Source organism: Tursiops truncatus, chromosome 19 (assembly GCF_011762595.2).
Source record: "Tursiops truncatus isolate mTurTru1 chromosome 19, mTurTru1.mat.Y, whole genome shotgun sequence".
Lineage (NCBI taxonomy): Eukaryota > Metazoa > Chordata > Mammalia > Artiodactyla > Delphinidae > Tursiops > Tursiops truncatus.
Window position 1 is genome coordinate 19591677 of NC_047052.1, and position 19201 is coordinate 19610877.

The 19201-nt window shown below is 54.1% G+C and overlaps 2 protein-coding genes across 2 annotated transcripts in view; one reads left to right on the top strand and one right to left on the bottom strand.

Moving 5' to 3' along the window:
• CMTM4 (CKLF like MARVEL transmembrane domain containing 4) overlaps positions 1-9823 on the top strand; it is a 69368-nt gene extending 59545 nt beyond the window's left edge. The window contains exon 4 of the mRNA XM_019935715.3: positions 681-9823. Coding sequence (XP_019791274.1) covers positions 681-845 — 165 coding nt within the window. The 3' untranslated portion in view covers positions 846-9823. The remainder of the gene's footprint in view (positions 1-680) is intronic.
• On the bottom strand, positions 9009-17739 carry CMTM3 (CKLF like MARVEL transmembrane domain containing 3). The gene is made up of 5 exons (XM_019935716.3): positions 17511-17739; positions 14067-14222; positions 12913-13008; positions 12387-12507; positions 9009-10382 (listed from the first exon to the last, which is right to left on the bottom strand). The coding sequence occupies exons 1-5, from the start codon at positions 17655-17657 to the stop codon at positions 10354-10356; spliced, it is 549 nt and encodes a 182-aa protein (XP_019791275.1). The 5' UTR covers positions 17658-17739; the 3' UTR covers positions 9009-10353.
• Positions 17740-19201: the final 1462 nt, after the last annotated feature.

The following is a 19201-nucleotide window of genomic DNA, read 5'->3' on the forward strand; positions in this document are numbered from 1 at the left end:
AGATGCCTGCCGTCGGGGTGGGGTTGGGGAGGATGGGGCCAGACAATGAAAGAGTTTCTCCCTCTGTGTTCTGCATTTCCTTATTGTTCTGTATTTGCAAAGAATATGTAGCACTTTTGTAATTGGGGGGGGGGGATGGTTAAAAGGTTTATTAAAAATGCTAAACTGTTAGCTCTCCAAGGTTTTAGTCAGTAGATTCATCAGTCATTATCTTATCATTAAAACTCCACTGCTTCTCAGCCTGGAGCTGCCCACCCAGAGCTGCCCAGGTGAGTGGCAGCTGGATAGCAGGTGGGGGCTGGGGGCTGTGATTTGGAACGTCAGGTCTTGCGGTTTGATTTGGGGCTCACACAGCGAGACCCTGATTTTTCATCTCATGGTGTTTCATCTACATTGTATTTTCCTCCGAGTACCAGTGTCATGAAGGTCTGTGAAAGAGGCACTTCTGTTTCCTTGTAGAACCACTTCTGCTGGAGACTAATTGCTTTAAAAGAGACCTTAGCCTGCCTTTCTGTGGGTCACACGACTATGAACTTGGCCATGACAAGCTGAACATTCAGCGGGGCTGCGTGTTGGGGTTAGAGCTGGGAGAGCTGCTGCAGCTCGGCTCATTGTAAGCTGCCCAGAGACCCCTCAGACGGCTGACGTGCCCATGGACTAACTGGGTTTGTGTTTCGTAGATATTTGGCTTCTTGGCAACCGCGGCGCACGCGGTGAGCGCGTTCCTGGCCGCGCAGAAGTGGAGAGTCAGCCTCCGCCAGCAGAGCGCCAGTGACTACATCCGCGCCCGCACGGAGTCCAGAGACGTGGACAGCCGGCCCGAGATCCAGCGCCTGGACACGTGAGGACGCGCCAGAGTCCTCTTCCCTCTGCTCCTTGTGCCCGTCCTTTCAATCAAGTTTTTCTGTCCCTCATCACGTCAGATTTTCATGTGACTAAGTTGAATTTTGTCCTCCTCGGTAAAAGTTCATTTTGGGAAAGGGTTTTCACAGTGGCCCTCGTGGCGGGTGCCTGAGGCAGGGAGTCCCGTGCCCAGCTGTTCAGAAAGAGGTGGGCGGGACAGGTCCCCAGATCCTCTGGTTTGGTGGCCCTGGGAGCCGCTGGCCTCACAGGCTGCCATGTCCACTTCACTGTCCCTGAGCACAGGCTTCACGTCTGACTCTGAGCCACCTGTCATATGTATTTGTGACAAGTCAGGACTTTGGATTAAATGGGGGCTGCTAGGAGTGGGGGGCGGAAATCAAGGAATGAAGGTACATGGTTGGAACAGTCGGTGAGCAGTGATTCCGGGGCAGCTCCCATAGCTGCCCCAGGTCAGCTTTAGTCTCGCTGCCAGGATCCCCCTCTCCCCGTTGTTTTCCATGCCCGGGGCATCGAGACACCAGCACAAGCCTGGAAAGCCACGTGAGACACTGAGGGTCTTGGCGGTGGGTGTGCTGGCGGAGCTTTTCGCTGGGTCTGGGGTTTGAGGCGGGTGGGAAAAGCTGGCATCCTCTTGGCACAGCGCCGCGGCACTGCTGACCTGTGGGAGGGTCACCATTTGTTTCCTACCCTGCTGAGAAATCCCTTGATGCTTCCTCAAATGAATCACCTCCCTGAATCTCAGATTCTCCTCCAGGAATGTGGGGACCATCTTTTTTCCAGTTTCCTCCCTTTCCTGAATACTTTGAGGCTGGACTGCAGATTCTCTGTCATTTTACCTTCCCAGGTAAAAGCCATGAAAGAAATACAGTCCATTCCCCCAGCCCGAAACCTTGCCCATTTGCTGGCATCATGGACCACAGGTGGGGACACACCTCTGTTTTAGGGGTGTGCACTGATTTTCAAATGCCTGAGAAGAGTTCTAGAGTGATTCTGAGTAGATCTGTCTAGGATTTGAAAATACTTGAATCTGCACCATGACACACCCTTTCACTGATGTTTCAGAGGAACGGTCGTCCCTGTGCCTCAGGGTCGTAACCATGAATGTCGATCTTGGAATCTGTAGGGGAAAGTTCCAGTTATGTAAGGTTTTGAACTGATTCTCGATAAAGTGACGATTATTGTGGTGACTGAGTTAAATGAGCCCCTACGATGCTGTAGTTTTTTATTTTTTTTCTGTTGGAGACTAATTGTATCTTTTATGGAAAAATTGTTTTAACGTGTCAGGTTTTCACTCTGAACTGTTTTTAATGTTTACAAACCTCACTCTAGCTCTAATATTTTGTGTTTCTCCCTGACCGAGGAAAAAAACGCTTACTGCTGGTTGGAAGATTTTGCATTAACGTGGAGAGTCCCCAGGATCTTGTCCTAGTGAGTGTTTACAGCTTCAGCAGCGTGCGGTGTAACGAGAGAGAGGGTCTGGGTCTGGGGGTGGGGCGAGCAGAGCCTGTGTGAGAAGTGTCCAGCTGTGCACACACGGCATCACGTTCTGCAGAGCAGAGCAGCGTCTGATTTCCCTGCGCGGGTGGCTTGATCAGGTAGCACTGCTTGCCTGGGGATTCCGCAGGAAACGGTACTGTGCTGTCTCTGAAGGGTCGGGGTTAGGGCTCCCTGAACTGAACATCCCATACAATCCCAGTTCTGCCGCAGTTCCTTTCCAGGGCCGTGACCCAGGTCACCTGTTCAAACCCCTGGTCTGCTCAGGGGCCTTGGGCTGCAGGTGCAGACCCAGCTCATCAGGCAGTAATTCCCCTCCCTCTGTTCCCGCAGAGGGCAGCCAGGCCTGGTCACAGCGGGTCTGACGGAGCCCTCTTCCCGTGGATGTTGTGAGGCCGTACAAACCATGCTTCACAAACTCCATACCTATTATGTGTAGTGATTTTTGAGGAGATTATGACATCTGGATTTTATCTGTTCATTTTATATATTTATTTTGCATTTGTTGAGTGTATATGCTTAGTCAAAATGGGGCTTCTCTCCCTTTGAGAGTTCCATTTAAAAACAGGGTCACAAAGACTCAGCCTTGCATTAAATGGGGCCCACTTAGAAGGACCACCCTGAACTGTATCAGAAACCTCCTGCTGGGACTTATGTTACTTGGCCTCAATAAAAAAGCCGCCTTTGAAGTGAGATTGAAAAATAGAAGACTGTTCAGGCAGGGTTGTTGCCCCAATTTTCCCAAGTTACTTCAGTAAAACCAGTTTATCATCTGGTTGAAAGGAGCCTATTGGCCTCCTGAGGATGTGTTGTCAGCTGCAAGGAACGGTTCTGAAGCCCATCGCAGTTGTAAACGCTGATAGATGATAAAAAGTGGTGACACCTTGTGCTATAGGCCACTTAGGAATTATTGAATAATTTGCATCTTAGTGTTAGAATCTTGGAATTATTTATTCCCCTGTAACTATTTAATGTCCTTTGTGCCATGAGACTCTCCCATGGTTTTTGTAAATATATTTCTTTATATTTAATAAGCTCCCACTACAACCAGAAGTGGCCAGGTATGCAAATTGGTGTGATGCAGAGTCATAAGGCCTGTCACGCGTGGCAGTGTGGTGAGAAGGAAGGAATATGGTTGTCCAGTGTGAATGGAAAGACGCCTGCATTTTCCGTATGTTGTCTGTGTGTACAAACAAGACAATCTAGATTTGGGGGGCTTAAAAGGACTGTTTTTTGCAGACTGAAGGAAGCTTATTTTTGCATTTAATAGTTCCAATATGGACCCATGTCAGTTTGGTTTGGGGCATTTTTGAGGCTGAGGCAATCTTAGTGTTTCTCAGTTTTCTGGTGGGATGATATTGGCTTTCATAGTTGGTGCCAGACTTGTGTATGTTTGAATTTGTTCCTGGAGACTGGATGGTTGAAACCCTCAAGCATTTGGTGGAAACTCTGGTGGTTTTAGATGGATGCAAACACTGACGTCTTCAGAGAAAGTTTATCCTGGCATCAATTTGGTCGATGCGGTATTTTTTCTTTTCTCTGATTCTCCTTTAGCCTCCCTTCACACTGCTGAAGGCACGGGGTGGGGCGGGGGGAAGTACCTTTTCCCTTTCATACAGGGAGATTCTAATCACGAGAGCCTAAAGATACTTGTTGGCTCCATATAAAGCCAGGGAAAGACAAAGCCAGTTACAGATTAAAATCTCACAACAGAAGTTCCATTTAAAGCAAAGAAAATAGATTTTCACTCTACAGCAACAGTCGTCCAAGAGATTCCCTTTGTCCACAGAAAGGCAAGAATGTAGTAGCCTGCCCAGTCCCAATGGCCATGTCTTCCATGGCAACTTGAACCAAGATGCCAGCGTGGATGAAGCCCGGCCTGGCCCCAGGGAAGCCAAGGACACAGCCTGGTTCTGAGGGCTCGGCTCTGGAAGGTGGATGCCACCCCCTGCCCTTCGGGCACCATCACTGCCCTTTGGCTAAAGGCTCATGCCCATGGGCAGGCATGGAGTGTGTCCGACCCCACCCTGTGTCGGATGCTTCTGGAGAGAGCTTTGTGACTCAGTTGAAAACTTTCCTACTCTTTTAAAGTTTGCAGTTCCGTCTGCCTTTCTTCGAAGGTTTCTTAGTGATTCAATCTTGGGTTAAGCCACATGCGGCCTCTGAGGAGATGAAGCACTAACCCTTTTGTCTGCACGTGTATGTGAATTCTTGCTTGCAGCGAATGACCCTTGAATATCCCCTCCCAGTTTCATGTGTGTGTGGCCCAAGCTCACCTTTTCTTGTTGACTCGCATGTGCTGTTTGGGAAGAAACCCACGTGTTTAAGAGGCGGACCAAGTTCCTAATCTCGGGCTGTACAAGATGTTCTGTGGGTCGTTTTTAGAATCTGTCCTAACGGATGAATAAAGTGTGGAGACAACGTGCGGCCCCTGTAGTGATTCTGGGAGGCCATGACGACTGAAGTGGGTCCCGTTGTGCCATCCATGTTCAAAACAAAGCAACCATGAAGTCTTTGTGCCAGTGCCAGATTTTCATTTTCTCCACCTCTGGTTTACAGGAAAATATGACGTTACACAGGTAGCAAAAGGTGAAAACACCTTCTAGGCTGCTGCCGATTGACTGTCTCAAGTGAAATAAAAAGTTGCTTCCTGCTCCAGCGACTGCCATTAGCGTGTGAGGTCTCCAGACAGTTTTCTGGCTCCTAGTGAAGTTCGCAGAACTCAGGGGCTCCCTCTTATTTCATCAGCAACCATTCCCAGGACCAGCTAGGTGACAGCTGGTGAAGTGGGAGCAGGGGCGGGTCTGGGAGGGGAGAGGGAGGAGGGGGAGGCTCAGAATGTCTGCCGTGGGCCTGTCAAGAGCACTGGACGTGGTTACCCACCCAGGGTGCTTCCTGCCCTCTTTGGAAAAGCGAGGTCTTGTGTTCTGGAGCCCACCGGAGAGCAGGAGCCAGCGTGGGGAACAGCGTGCCTTGGCGCCGGGCTCTTGGTGTGAGTTTGGGGACTCACAGGGCTGGACAGGCGACTCGGATTCTGATTTGGGTGCCCCTCAGAGAGGACGCAGGCCTGACACCGCCTGCCGTGGCTTTGTAAATGCTCTTGGCTCTTTATGAAATCTCCTGTTTCTTCTCTTCTCAGCAGATATCTCTGAAATCATAACTGTCGGTTGAGAAGGTCATTTGAAATATCTGGCTCTTTACATTTCTTTTATTTAGAAACTGTCTCTGAAAGAAAATACCCTCGATATCTGTTAGATCTAGAAGGATTTTCTTCTCAAAGTTGAATGTTTGTTTAACTTTTCTTCACACCAGTAAATGGCATTCATATACTTTTAGGCTTGACACAGGGGTGGGTTCTGATATAGTTTCCCTTCGTTTGGTCTAGATTCTTTTTCCATTTGGATATAATTTCTCAACCTTGGGGATTTATTTTTTCCTTTCTAGTTTTGATTATTCTATAAACATAAAAGTAAAGAAAAAAAATTACCCGTAAGTCCGCTGAGTAAATCAGTGGCGACTTGCCTAGAATAAAGTCTAGTTTATGGGTCCTTGAATCGTCTCTCTTTTTCACAGGGTTAGTCTGTTGTCTAGTTTTTATGCCAAGACTTTAATTTGGGTGACTTGCTATCTAGACACCCTGGAGTGTTGTGTTTTCTTTGGGATGCATTCTACACAAGGCCGAGAGCCTTCATTAAGGGGTTAATAGCCTGGACTCTAGTGAGCTACATCAGAACTTTCATGGTTCTAATTTAGAGTAGGAACTTGTCTCAAATGACCTTAATCAGCTTTGTTGGTGGGATTAGGGAGAGGCCCAAAGTTTCTTTTCATAACTGCACCTCAGAGGAGAGAACGTGTGACACAATTGATCTGACAGTGGTTTGTACGGGTTTCAGTAGTAGCCTGGAACTATCCAATCTGAGTCGTCTTTGGAGGACACTGCTGAAACCCGGTAGGAAGCACCCCTTTTATCAGGAAAGCCACCTGAAGGGACGGTCAGGAAACGAGGACAGCATGGGGGCCTGGTGTCCACGCAGGCAGGGCCGGGTCTGTCTGCTTCCCTTCGTGGGCCGTTTTGCTTTCCTGCATGTTCCAAAATGGTTTTGCAAGTTTCAACTCTGTTCTCCTTTCTGCAGATGTGAGGAAGGCAGATACTCAGTGCTTGGAGGGAGAACTGGCTGGTCCAAGGGTTCCTGGGGGAGCGGGAGGGCAGGATGCCTGTGCCGCCTCCCGGGACTGGCCCAGGCCGCTAAGGCCTCTCGCCTGCTTCCAACTGTCACTCCGTAACCCGTTTAAAACCGAGTTTTCAAATCCTGCCTCATGATGAAACTGACGTATGTGGATAAAACCAGTGCTTTTCATAACTTGATTCTGATGTAGTTTCCTCTAAAAGAATGCTAGGGGTCGAAACTATTTGTATATGTTGAAATTTGTAGGGGTTCAGGAACCCGTGGCAAAAACACTTAACTATTTATTACAGGTATGACTGTATTTTTTCTTTTCCCAAAGTAGGTAATTATGTCATGTATTTTAAGACAAATAATAATCACTTCACCTTTGGTGCCTTCCGTGTGTCAGTCACATGAACACTCTTGTCAATCATGGAATTGAAGAAAAAAAAGATGTACATTTAGTTAAACAAGATAACACTATTTTTGTAGCATGATTTTAGATTTTGTCCTTTTAATATTGCTTCCAGCAATGTTGGTTTTGAGGTTTGGTCGTTTTCCCTTTAAACTTCATTATATATCTTAAAAAAGAAGAAAAAAAAAACCCCAACCCCCCGGCTTTTCCTGTCTTGTTTTCTGCTGCTTTCTCCCCAACATCTCGTTTCTGCTTATTTAAACAGTCTGAGAGTAAGAATATATTTCTGTGAAATAGTTATTAATCAGTATAACTGCATTTTGCATTTTTTAACCCCTTTTTCAGTTTGAACAGCCACTGCTCATCTCAAACAGTAAGAGGAAAGTGGTTCCATAAAAAAAGAACAGAACATTCTCGGTGCTCTGACTTCCCCTTCTTTGGGTCTAAAACGGTGAAAAAAGCCCTTTCTCTGGCTGGTGTCTGTCTTCCGGATCAGCTCAGGCCGCCGTCCTTCGCCTTGGCCAGCCTCCCTCTGCCCGCGTGAGACGTGCTGGGGGGCGGGGGGGGGCGGAATCTCTGCTGGTCTCGGGCTCACCTTCCACTCGGATCTCAGATTGGTTTGTGGATGCCCTGGGTAGGTTCCGTGGCCCTTCCTGGTTTCCCGCCCAAACGTAATAGATCCCCTGCTGTGACAAGCTTGATGAAATTAAGACACAGAGGACGTGCCGGCTGCTCTTTTTGCTTTCCCACCCCTGCAGGACTGAGTTATGTCTGGTCAAGAAAAGTCTTGAGTAAACTCGCTGAGCCCATTTAAAATGAAGGAATGGATTTATTAAAACATACAACTGTAGCTTTTGTGTGTGTGTGTGCGTCGCTTTGAAGGGTCGGAATGTGTCATTTTCTAACAAAGGAAGTCGAGTCAGATGGCTGATAATTCCCATGTGATTACTCGGTACTTGGCCCAGTGATACTTGGGAGAGGGGCAATGTTAATTTAACAACTACTACACTTTGCTTCTTAAAAGTCTATTTCCTTTAACAGTGTAGACACAGCTGCGGGGCGACCTGAGGTGACGCCTGGTTGGCAAACTTTGGTTTACGCTGTTGGTAGGTCAGAGCTCCCATCCTGGCTTTTGAAGCTGGTGTGGATGCCCTGGGGTGGGCACCACCCGGCTCCCACAGGCTCCCACGTTTGACTCTATTCATTTGGAGTGGTTTGGGGGCCCCAAAGCCTTTGTTCCTGTTGGTTTGTCCCTGACAGCAGACAAAGCCTCGTGCTGCCCTCAGTTTTCCCTCTTTATTTCTTTTGAAGGACCAATTTTTCATGGTACTTGTCCTGATTGTTTTCATAGTGTTCAAATCTGTATTTTTGTATGTAGAGGGAAATAATTTTCTCAACACTAATCGCTAATAAATACTGTATTAAATTGTCATGAAGGAGTTCTTGTTTAATAAACGGACATGTAAAAACAGTGTCATCTCTTTCTTCGCTCTGCCTTGCCTCCCGCCCCTTCAAAGGCTGTGGCCCGGATCCTGAAACAGGCCCGTAGGGCGGGGGTTGAACACAGCCACAGTTGGGGGTGAGGACTCTGCAGTGTCGCTGTCCACAGGCGGCTTGGCTGGGCCTGGCTGGGCCTGGCGAGGTGGGGCCACACCCACAGGCCCGTTGGCTTCTGCACAGTCGACTTTCATATGTGTTTTCAGAACACACTGTGTGTGAAAGTTGGGGCAGAATGCCTCGATCCTTTTCCATCGCCGGGGCCAAAGCACTGACTTACCACGGGACGTGAGCCTGATGCGTGGGTGAGACCCTGGGCCTCTTGCGAGGACCTGGGCAAGTCACCGAACCTTCCATCAGTTTCCTGAACTGTGAAAGAGGATTGTGTGAGGTGTAGAGTAAACGTGCCGACGCCTAGCGGGGGCCTGGTGGGGAACAAGTGCGCGTGCATCACTGCTGTAACCTGGAGCTGCCAGGATCTACACAGCGCGTGGGACCACTCTGCTGACGCATGACACCCGGCAGCGTTGCTCCGGGTGTGTAAGGTTTTTTTCAAACACACACACTCCAAGCAGGAAGTCAGTCTGATTTAATCCATTATGGCTTTTTTCAGGGTAGGAGATTCACATGCAAGAGAAGAACAAAGATTACAAATGTCCAAAACATGAGTCCAGAGCTCTGGCTCGTTCACAAGGCCTCTTGGGTCACAGGAAATGCCATGTAAGAAGCTGCTTTTGTGTAAAAAAAAAAAAATTATAAAGTTACAAAATCCCATTGAAGATACATGCACAGCATAATAAGGTCCTTAGGTGAACACAGAAGGCACGTCTCGCCCCTCGTGAGGGTCAGGTGTTCAGAAGCACATTGTCCTGAGGGCCCGAGAGCCTCTGGCCTGCTGACGGCCCAAGGAAAGACAGGGTTTGGCTGGGCCTGCCCAGCTGCCCTGGGGGCTGTCACTGCCACTTTGTCGTGTGGAGCCCTCGATCTCTTGGACCTGGTAAGCTAGTCTACGAGCTCTTCTTGAAACAGTCTTAGACCCAGAATAGGCATGTCATCTGAAGAAGATATGGTCTCCAAGGGTGTGAAGTATCACTCATGGGCACTGGGACCCACTCTCTCCTAGATCACACAGCAAAGGCCAGTTTTCTCCCTGCTTCAAGAATGAAGAGGGGGACTTCCCTGGCGGTGCAGTGGTTGAGAGTCCGCCTGCCGATGCAGGGGACACGGGTTCATGCCCCAGTCTGGGAAGATCCCACATGCCGTGGAGCGGCTGGTCCCGTGAGCCATGGCCGCTGAGCCTGCGCGTCTGGAGCCTGTGCTCCACAACGGGAGAGGCCACAACAGTGAGAGGCCCACATAACGCAAAAAAAAAAAAAAAAAAAAAGAATGAAGAGGGAACTGTTGCTCCTTGAACAAAAGAATCTTGGAAGCGTCGTTCTCAACAAAATGCCTGCCGTGAGCAGGGGCACCAGATGCAGACAGAAGCCGCTGGGGCCCAGGGATGGCCCTCTGCCGGTTTCTGTCTTGTCTCTCCCCCACACTCACCACAGCATGACGTGCTTCCTGCAGTGGTATAACAAGGCTCTATCTGCTTTGTCCCCTTGTGCTGATTTTTGGCAGAGGTTCAAGGGCTTAAGGTCTGTGGGACAGAAATGAGAAGTGGCAGAACGACGCCCTCACGAAGAGAGAGGCTGGAGAGTGCTAAGCGCCAAGGGGTGTCATCGTGTATGCCAGGCTCAGGAACGTCACCCTGGGGCTGTGAGGAGGCCTGCTCCGTCAGCAACTCCCGCTGCTGTGCGGGAAGTCACAGCCTCCCTCCCAACATGCACAGTCCCCTGGCCACACTCCGGCCAGCACGGTCAGGAGGTGCAGGAGCGGAAGCCTGCGTGGCTCAGGCTGCCAGGGCAGGTCGGGTCTTCAGTCGGAGTCAGAGTCGGAATTCTCTTCTGAAAGGAAAGCAAAGAGGATGCCTGGCAGGAGTTTCGGGGCCAGCGGTGCCTGGGAGCCATCTCCGGGGAGGCACTGTCAGCTGGAACCCGGGGCTCAGGCCGCTCCTGCAGCTGATGGTGCCGTGGGTGGCGTCTGCTTGGCGCGAGGACCATCGAGTGCTTGGGAGCCTCTGGGTGCAGTCGAATGGAGGTGGGGAGCGCAGATGCCCCTTGCTCTGGGGCTCCAGGCCCTCCCAAATCTGCCTGGGCCGTTCTTACCTGGAGGTGTCAGGGTTGTATATCTGCCCCCCAACCCGCAGTTCAGCAGGTCAAAATGGGGCTAGCTATTGCCCAAGACACTAAAACATACTGGAAAATCAGGAAGCTTCTTTTTAGCCATTTCATAGTTTCAGTCTCCCCTGCCCCAGGAGTTTCGATGTCACTTGCCTGGGGACAGCAGGCACTCAGTGGAGAGATGCCAACTCCAAGGCGGGGCCTACAGGCCCCTCAAAAGCCTCCCCTTGTCCTTCTGTCCAGCCACATGTCACTGCTGATCCTCACTGGACACGACCACCTGTTCCAGAGAAACACCTCACCTGCCCTTTATACTCTGTTGTCTTCCCTCCACCTGTCCCATTTTTTTCTGCCTGCACACTCCTATACATCCATCAAAACCCAGCAATGGGGTCACCTCCACAGCCTCCTAGCTGGCACATAGGGTGGGTGCTCCCTCAGCTGCTTCATCCCTACCTCTGTTAGCTCTCGTTGTGCTGTTATGGTTGACATCTACTCTGGGCTCCTCGTGCCCCGTTTGTGCCGTGTGTGTACATCACCACTTTGTCTCTGGATCTAATTCCTGTCTGGGCTGAATTCCCTGAGGGCAGGTAGTTGGCCTTGCCCGTCTGCACATCCCTAGGGCCCAGCACATGGCAGCCTCTGTAGGTGTTTGGGTCAACAGAGGCTGACAGAAGGGCCGCGAGGGATCATGGGACACCAGGCTGGGGGAGTTTGGTGCTGAGCCAAACATCCGATTTACTCAGTTGCAGGGAGCTGACACCTGCTTCTCCATTTAAAGCCTGCCTGGGGGTGTGGAGAGGAAGGGGCAGGTAAATGGCCTGGGCCCTCCGTCCCGGGTCAGCTCCTGGGCTTCCCAGCATTTCTGTGCTGGAGCCTCCACCGCCCCTGTAACTCCTGCCCCCTGGGCAGGGACCTCCACCTCGTCTGGTGGCTTCCCCGGGCGGGAGAGCCCTGGGCTGTGACTGAGGAGGGCCTGAGGGAGATCACAAGCTCCAAACCAGCTTGGAGCTTGGATGCACCCCTGTAGGGCCCCCAGCTGGGCACATGCACCCCGAGGATGCGACACGTTGGTATGGCTGCTGTCACGGATGGAAAAACCAGCCGTCTAACTTGCAGGGGTTTTTTGTTTTTGTTTTTTAAATCAGGTAACAGCACAACAGCCATTCTGAGCTGAAGGATGGCTTGAGGGACCAAAAAGTCTGTGGCACTTTCTTTGGGTCTAAAAAGTGAAACAAGCCCGAGCTTGACTGTGTTTGCCTGGGTGCTGCGGATAAGCATGAGAGCTTGGTTCGCTGGCCCTTAAGCTGGGGGTAGGCGAGACTGGGGAGCGGAGGCGCTGCTGTGGGACAGGCGGCCACGCTGCAGCCCAGTGGACGGCGTCCAGGGAGTTGAAGGCGAGTGACTGGCCGCGCTGGGGGCTCGTCAGGGAAGGTTTCATGAGGAGGAGGTGCCGGGCGTGCCCTCAGCTTGCCCTTCCTGGAAAGGCTGAGGCCCTGGGGAATCCTGTGCTCCCCAGAGGGGACCGGCGGGCTTTATGATCAGTGCCGCATGAAGGGATAGGAGAATCAGGCTGTGAAAACACTTCCTGCCCATGGGGAGAGAGGAAATGCTCTTACCCCAGCCTCAAACTAGCCGAGTGTCCCCAGGGGAGAGCAGGGCCCCTGCATCAACCGTTCCAGGTGATGCGCTGGGTTCCCTGGTGGGACCCACAGGGTGGCTACCTACCTTCTGCCTTGTCAGCTGCGGTCTCACCTGCGGAGTCCCCTTGTTTGAGGAATTTGGCCACATCGTTAAAGATCAGGTAGAAGTCAATTGCAAACACGATGGTGGCAAAGAAGCCAAACACCTGTGGGATACAGGGGACAGGGAGGATGGGACGTGTCATCAGGAGCTGGGAGCCTGGGAATGGGGGGGGGGCAGCCGGAGCAGCCGCTGCCCCATCCTCATAGCTTTGTTTTTATCTGCTTGGATAAGTAGCTCAGATTGGCGGACACAGACCCCTCCCGTTAATGACAGATAGAAAAACGAGCTGTTAACTTGGTTTGGCAAACAGCCTTTTTGAACACTGGGCAGAGTAAATCTCCAATAAGAGGACAGTGGAGTCGCTGAGATCCACGTCAAAGTCCAAGGTACTGAGGCAGAGGCAGAATATGCCCAAGAAGCTAAGAGGGGCACCCACTTAGGAGTGGGGTGAACTTGAGTGGGGCATCACTGGGCATCGCCCCCTCCCAGGGGTAGAGTGGCTACTCACTCCGGCTGCTTTGGAAGCTCCGTCCGAGTATTTGGCCACAGCTGTGATGGAGATGGCGAAGTAGATGAGGGCCGCTGTGACACAGCGTAGGAAGTCCTGGGGAGAGAGGGGCATGGTCACAGCGCCGTGAGCTCCCTGGAGTGGGGCACAGCATGGGAAGGGGGCCGCTGGGAGCCGAGGCAGGGGAGGGGGGCTCAGAAAGGCACTGTGTGCCAAGAACAGGGCCGGAATCCCACCGTCAGAGGAGGATGGGCCTGGCAGCCTGGACACATGCGGCCCCCAGGTCCAGCGTCCACGGCGCTCCCGCTCTTCCTGGCCCCACCTGCACTCCCTGGTCCTCCCCCAACCTCCACCCCGCCCCTGCCCAGTGGCCCCCTGTAGGCTGCTGTCCTCTGCCAGGTGGACAACAGGGTACGGACCAGGCTGCAGCTCTCCCTGTGGGTTGGCCCAGATGCAGACTTCCCCGTTTGGCGGGCAGGGAGAAGTTGGAAATCTTGTCACTGCTCCCTCTGGCTCTCCAATAGGGAGATCTGGCCCCGGACCTTGCTTTGCCACATACTTGTGGCAGATCATTTATGTGTCATGGTTTCTGTCTACCGGTCCCTAAAATGGGGACAGGGGGTGCAGCCCATCAGGAAGAACACTGGGTATGAAGTCAGGAGACCAGAGTTCAAGTGCAGCCTTTGCTGTACCTTCTCTCTTACCCATTTCATACAGCAAAGTCCGGGATGGGGTTCTGGGCCCTCCCAGGTGATAAAAAGAGTTGTCAGGCGGCTGAGATCTGGGTAAGCCCTGCAAGTCCTCAGTTAACCTGCCCTGCCCCGTGTGGAAATGGCTAGAATTCCTGCGGCTAAGACTCATGCCAATGGGCCCAGTTGGGAACACCAGCGCCACCTGATGGCGAGGGGGGAGGATGCCGTCTGGGGTTCGTAGCCTCACAGAGGGACACTGGAGGCCCTGGAGGCACGGCAACCTGCCCTGGGTCATGTGGCTGCCGTGCGGTGGGGCCTGGATCATCCGAGGCCAGGCCTACCCACCAGGCTCAACCAACTGCAAACGCCCCCTCCAGTGCATTGAAGAAAGGGTGAGGGCCGAAATGCACAACTCTCCGTGATAGCCGGTCAACCCCTTCCTCCCGGGGCCCCAGCCCTCACCATCATGGGCCAGCACAAGCCCTGCCACTTGTCGTTCAGCTGCATGGCATCAGCAAAGAGGAAGCAGAGGGCCAGCAGGAACTCCAGCAGGGGCGCCGTGAGGAAGGCGGATGCTGAGGACGCCACATAGCAGACAAAGGTGATGAAAGAGAGACCCTGGGAGGTGGTGGAGGGAGAAGTCAGAGCCTGTGCACAGCCCCTCCCTGCAGGCAGGACTAGAGGAGGCTCCAGCAGGTGAAGTGACCTGCCCAGTCCTGCAGCTGCAGGATTAGAACTCCATCAGACGCACACCCGTGCTGCCCCCAGTGCCTCTGGGCATGGCTCTGCATCCTGACCTCAGGCCAGCTCCCTGCCGGGACCCAGTCAGGAAGCCCCAGCCTCTCCTGCGTCCAGCCCCCCAGGAAGCTGCCTCCTGGGGCTGTGCCACTCCCACCCACCCCAGAGGCTCTACGGCAGAATCCACCAACTCAGATGGTGCCCAACGGGAAAATCAAACCCAAGCCGTCTCAAAGGCAGTCCACTAAGCAGGAGCCAGTTTCAGAAAATTACACCCAAGATTTGTGCTTGAATGAAAAATTTACCTGAAAAACTACACAAATGTGGTGCTTTAGTTAATGATACACATGCTTAAGTATTCAGAGTTGAAAGGTACTGATGTCTGCAATTTACTTTGTTTTTTTTTTTTTTTTTTTCGGTACGCGGGCCTCTCACTGCCGTGGCCTCTCCCGCCGCGGAGCACAGGCTCCGGACGCGCAGGCCCAGCGGCCACGGCCCACGGGCCCAGCCGCTCCGCGGCATGCGGGATCCTCCCGGACAGGGGCACGAACCCGTGTCCCCTGCATCGGCAGGCGGACCCCCAACCGCTGCGCCACCAGGGAAGCCCATGCAATTTACTTTGAATGCATCAAAAAATAAAACGTTTTGATGGACAGATAGATATGTGATAAAGCAAATAGTATAACCTAGGTGGTGGGTATATGGGGTTTTTTCTTGGTATATTTGCAAATTTTCACAATAAGGCGAAAACATCCAGGAGAGGGAGTGGTGACACTGACACTTCATGCCCTGCTGCATCATTTGTTCAGCCTTTGTGAAAGGTGGGGTGAACTGTAATGAGGAACTGATTAAGAATTAAAGTGTTTTCTGCAGCCCTGTCCACACACTGTGGGCGGCAACTGATGCGTGAGGATGCCGAGGCCCCTGGTTAGTTCTGCAGACCCGTGTGCTCTGAAGAGCAGACGGGGATGACGGGGCTGTTCACTGGACCAGTGCCTGCTGAGGCTTGTGGGGCCTCCTCAGCTCCTCACCACCACCCAGGCACCAGGTGCTCTGCACAGCCCACTTTGCAGATGAGAAGAGTGAGGTTCAGGGAGATGAAGTGGTGTGCTCAGTGTCATACAGCTAAGAAGAGGGCATCAGAATTTGAACTCTGGCTTGGCTGACTCCACATCTGGAGTTCTTAAGCAACACTGCCCTGTGGTTGCTGGCCTTTATCTGTCCTGGTTTTGGTCACTCTGGCTGGGTTTGAGCAGGTCCATGGCTGAGTAGCTCAGAGTGGGCCAGGGGGCTATGTGGGGATGACACCCAGATGCCCTACAGGAGGCCCTGTGGTAGCTTCAGACAAATGAGCTGAAGAGCACCCGTATCTGGTCTGAACATGACAATGGAGGTAGCTGAGCCCAACTTGAACAGATGGGAAACTAAGGCGTAGAGATGGGCTGAGAGGCTGCTAGGGCCTCCCAGGAAGGCAAGGCCACAGGACTCTGGCCTGGCCTGGCCCTATCCTCTACTTCCTCTGCCAAAGGCTGTTCTGTCTCTCCTTTTCCTGTCCCCTACCCCCAAAGCCTGATTCTGGGGATCCCTCTCTCGATTCTGTTTCCTCAGTCCCTGATTCCTGGTGGCAACTTCCTCCCCCTTCCTGCCCATGTCAGCCTCCCCACTTGCTTGGGCCTGGGGGCAGCCAGAGGTGACCTGAGGGGGCAGGAGTGACCTCCAGTGGCTCCCCTTGCGTCTTCAGTGCCCACTCCTCATCCGTCCCTCCTCCGCACTTAATCCTCCTAGACCTAGATTCTTGGCGCCCAGCTTTGCCGAGGGCCTCCTCTAGGCTCTGGCCAGCATCCCCCCCACCCATGAGGTGGGCCTGAGTGGGGTGTGGTTGGGGTCCCCTCAGGGGATGGTGGATTCAAGGCTTCTCCAAAAAAGTGGCTCCCATCAATCTCCAAAGTGGGGCTGCGTGGCCAACCAGGAGGCAACTCCCTGGAGTGTGAGCTGCGAGTCCTGGACCGTGATGCCTCATCTGGGAGTCCGGCAGGTGCCAGGCTGGTGACCTCTGGGCTGACCCCAGAGGCAGAGGAGGTGGTAGGACGGCCTCCTGCTATCAGCTCTGGGTGGTACAAAGGAGAGGCTGCGGCAGAACCCTCCTCTCTCTGATCCCTGCTGTCCCCTGGCCCTCAACTGACCCATGTCAAATCCCCTAGAGGCTCGGGCCTCAGCTTTCTTGTCTGCAAAGTGGGAGTAATGACAGATTATCAAATTGCTGGAGATCTAAGTAACAAGTGCTCCACTCTTATCCCGCCTCCCCTCCGCTTGGCCTCTTCCTCCCCTTTCCTCCACAGAGGCCCAGCACCAAACCCCAACCCCACAGGCTGACAGTGCAGGAGTTTTCCGAGTGTCCCGAGGACAAAGGCCTCTTGACGGGCCTGGGGTGGGGGGCGGGGGCGGGAAGGAGGAAGGAGCTCAGCGGGGGCGGGACGGCTGGATCCTAGCGAGGGAGGGGAGGAGGGGGATGAAGTCACCCCGCTGGGCCGCCCCTCAGCAGCCTGGGTGGGGGTGGCCTCCCTGCGCGCCCCCCACTGTGTGGCCCGGGCCTCACCCAATCCCGGGGGTCCCCCCTCCCAGCTGGCTGGACTCCACTCTGGCTTCCGCCCTGCAGCTCGAGGCCCGGTCGGTCCTCCCTGAGCCCAAGAAAGCGGGCCAGGGAGCAGAGAAACGACCTGGGGTTCGCGAACGGCCGATTCCTCCTAGGCCCGGCCCGGGCGTGGCGAGAGGCTATGCGGAGCGGGGTGCCCCCGATGGAGGCCAGAAGATGCGGGGACGCAGCCCGTCCCAGAGGCCCAGAGAGGGCGGAGGCGCCGGAGGTCACACAGCGCTGGGCCGAGCTCCCAGGGGCCCGGCCGCCGCGTCGGGGGCCTCCTCCCCAAGCTTCCCTGCGGCTCCCGCCTCGCCTCCGACCCGCGGCTGAGCTTCAGCGAGCCCGTCCCAAACCGCGGAAGTTTGCCGATCTCAGTCCAACTTCGCGGGGCTGCGAGGGGCACCGGCCGGGCGGGGCGCCAGGACCCGGCCGTACAGAAGGCGGCGCCCCTAGCCCTACGCCCGGGAGCTGCAGGCGGGAGCTGCCGCAGGGGTCTCCGCGCCGCCGGGAGGGGGCCAGGGGCCCGCACTCACCGTCTCCGCCAGCAGGAGGCGGCCTTTGAGCGAGCAGAGGAAGGCGCGCGCCGGCAGGAGGGCGCGGAGCCCGGGAAGGGCCGCGTGGGGCTGGGAGCGGCCGGCAGGCTCGCGGTCTGGGTCGGGCTCCGGGTCTGGGGGCCACATGGCGGCGGCGGCGGCCGCGGCTCGGCCTCGCTCCCCCTTACTCTGCGTACAGGAGGGAAACGGAAACCCTGACTGTGCGGAAGGAGGATCGAGCCAGACCAGTTGGGCGCGGGGGCTCATCCCGCCCCGCCCCGCCCCGCCCGCGCTCCGCCCCTCCTCGCTTCTTGCCCTCTCCTGCCCTTTCCTCCCCTCTTCGCCTCCCTCCCTCTCCCCTCCTCCCCCCTCCTGCCCCCTCCTCTCCTCTCTCCCCGCTCCTCTCCTCTCTCCCCTCTTCCGCCCGCCTTCGTCCTCTTCCCCTCTCCTCCTCCCCCTCGGACTTTGGCTGTCGGGGCTGCTTAGGCCCTCGCTGGTCCGACTGGCAGTGATGCTGGCTTGGGGCTTCCTCAGGCTCACCCCCGCATTCTCCCCTCACCCTTGTCCTGGCGGCTGGAGACCTTTTTATTGCCGCCCCCCGTCGGAGCTCCCACCCATCTCTCCTTGCCCAGAAGATTGTCTGCATTCGCTGTCTCCAGTCTAGCTTCCTGCCCTAGCTCGCGTCGGGCATCCAGGAACCTAGGCCTTCAAACAGCGAGACCTCTCTGTTGTCTTCCTGCGGCTTTCACCCCACTGTCAGCTCCCTGCCCCACTTCCTCTCTCTTTCTCCCCTGACCACTCCTCCCATCTTTGGCCAGCCCAGCCTCCTGCGGCCTCTTTGTTGTCTGCCCCAGCCCTGGGCTCGGCAGCACCCCCATCTTCATCCCAGGAGGACTCCCAGATAGAGACCTCGGAGCCCCAGCCCTTACACAACACACACATGTCTCCAGGGCGTCTGGAGTTCAGTGTGACCAATACCCAGCCCATGACATTCTCACTATGCCTGAGCCTCTGCCAAGGGCACTGCCATCTGCCCTTCCACCCCCAAGAGCCAGAGACCTGGGAATTGGCCTCGTTCTCCCTGACCCCACCCTCACCTTCACCCCCCATCTATCACCAAGGCCCACACATCTTCGCCTCCTAAAGCTTTCTTAGATCTCTGTCCATCTCATCACCACATTCTCCATTAGATCTCAGACCACTGCTGTCTCCTTCCTGGACTGTTGTGATGGTGTCTTTAGGAGGCCTCTCTGCTTCCTCTCTTGGCAGCCAGAGGGATGCTTAAATCATCAGTCACAGTCACCTCCATTCTCCTCACCTGGAAAAACCTTGGGAGCTTCCATCTTGCTCAGGGTCTGGGTATAGAGAGTAAAAACAGCCCCTTGCTATCCTTTCCTCTGTCTCTCCCACCTGTAGAGCTTCTTATCTCCTCCATGCTCCCTCTTGCCACAGGGCCTTCGTACATGCTGATCCCTCTACCTGGAATGCTCTTTCTCCACCGTGTTATCTGATTAACTCCTCCTTTTCTTCTGTGATCATACTGCATTGTCACTTTCTCAGAAGAGACTTCCCCAACCTTTCCAGCTAGGTAAGAGACATTCATTCACTCATTTATTTATTCATTCTACAGCAGTGCTAGAAGCCCAGGATGCAGGGAAACCCCAGCTTTGTTTGCGGGGAGGCTGGGTGGG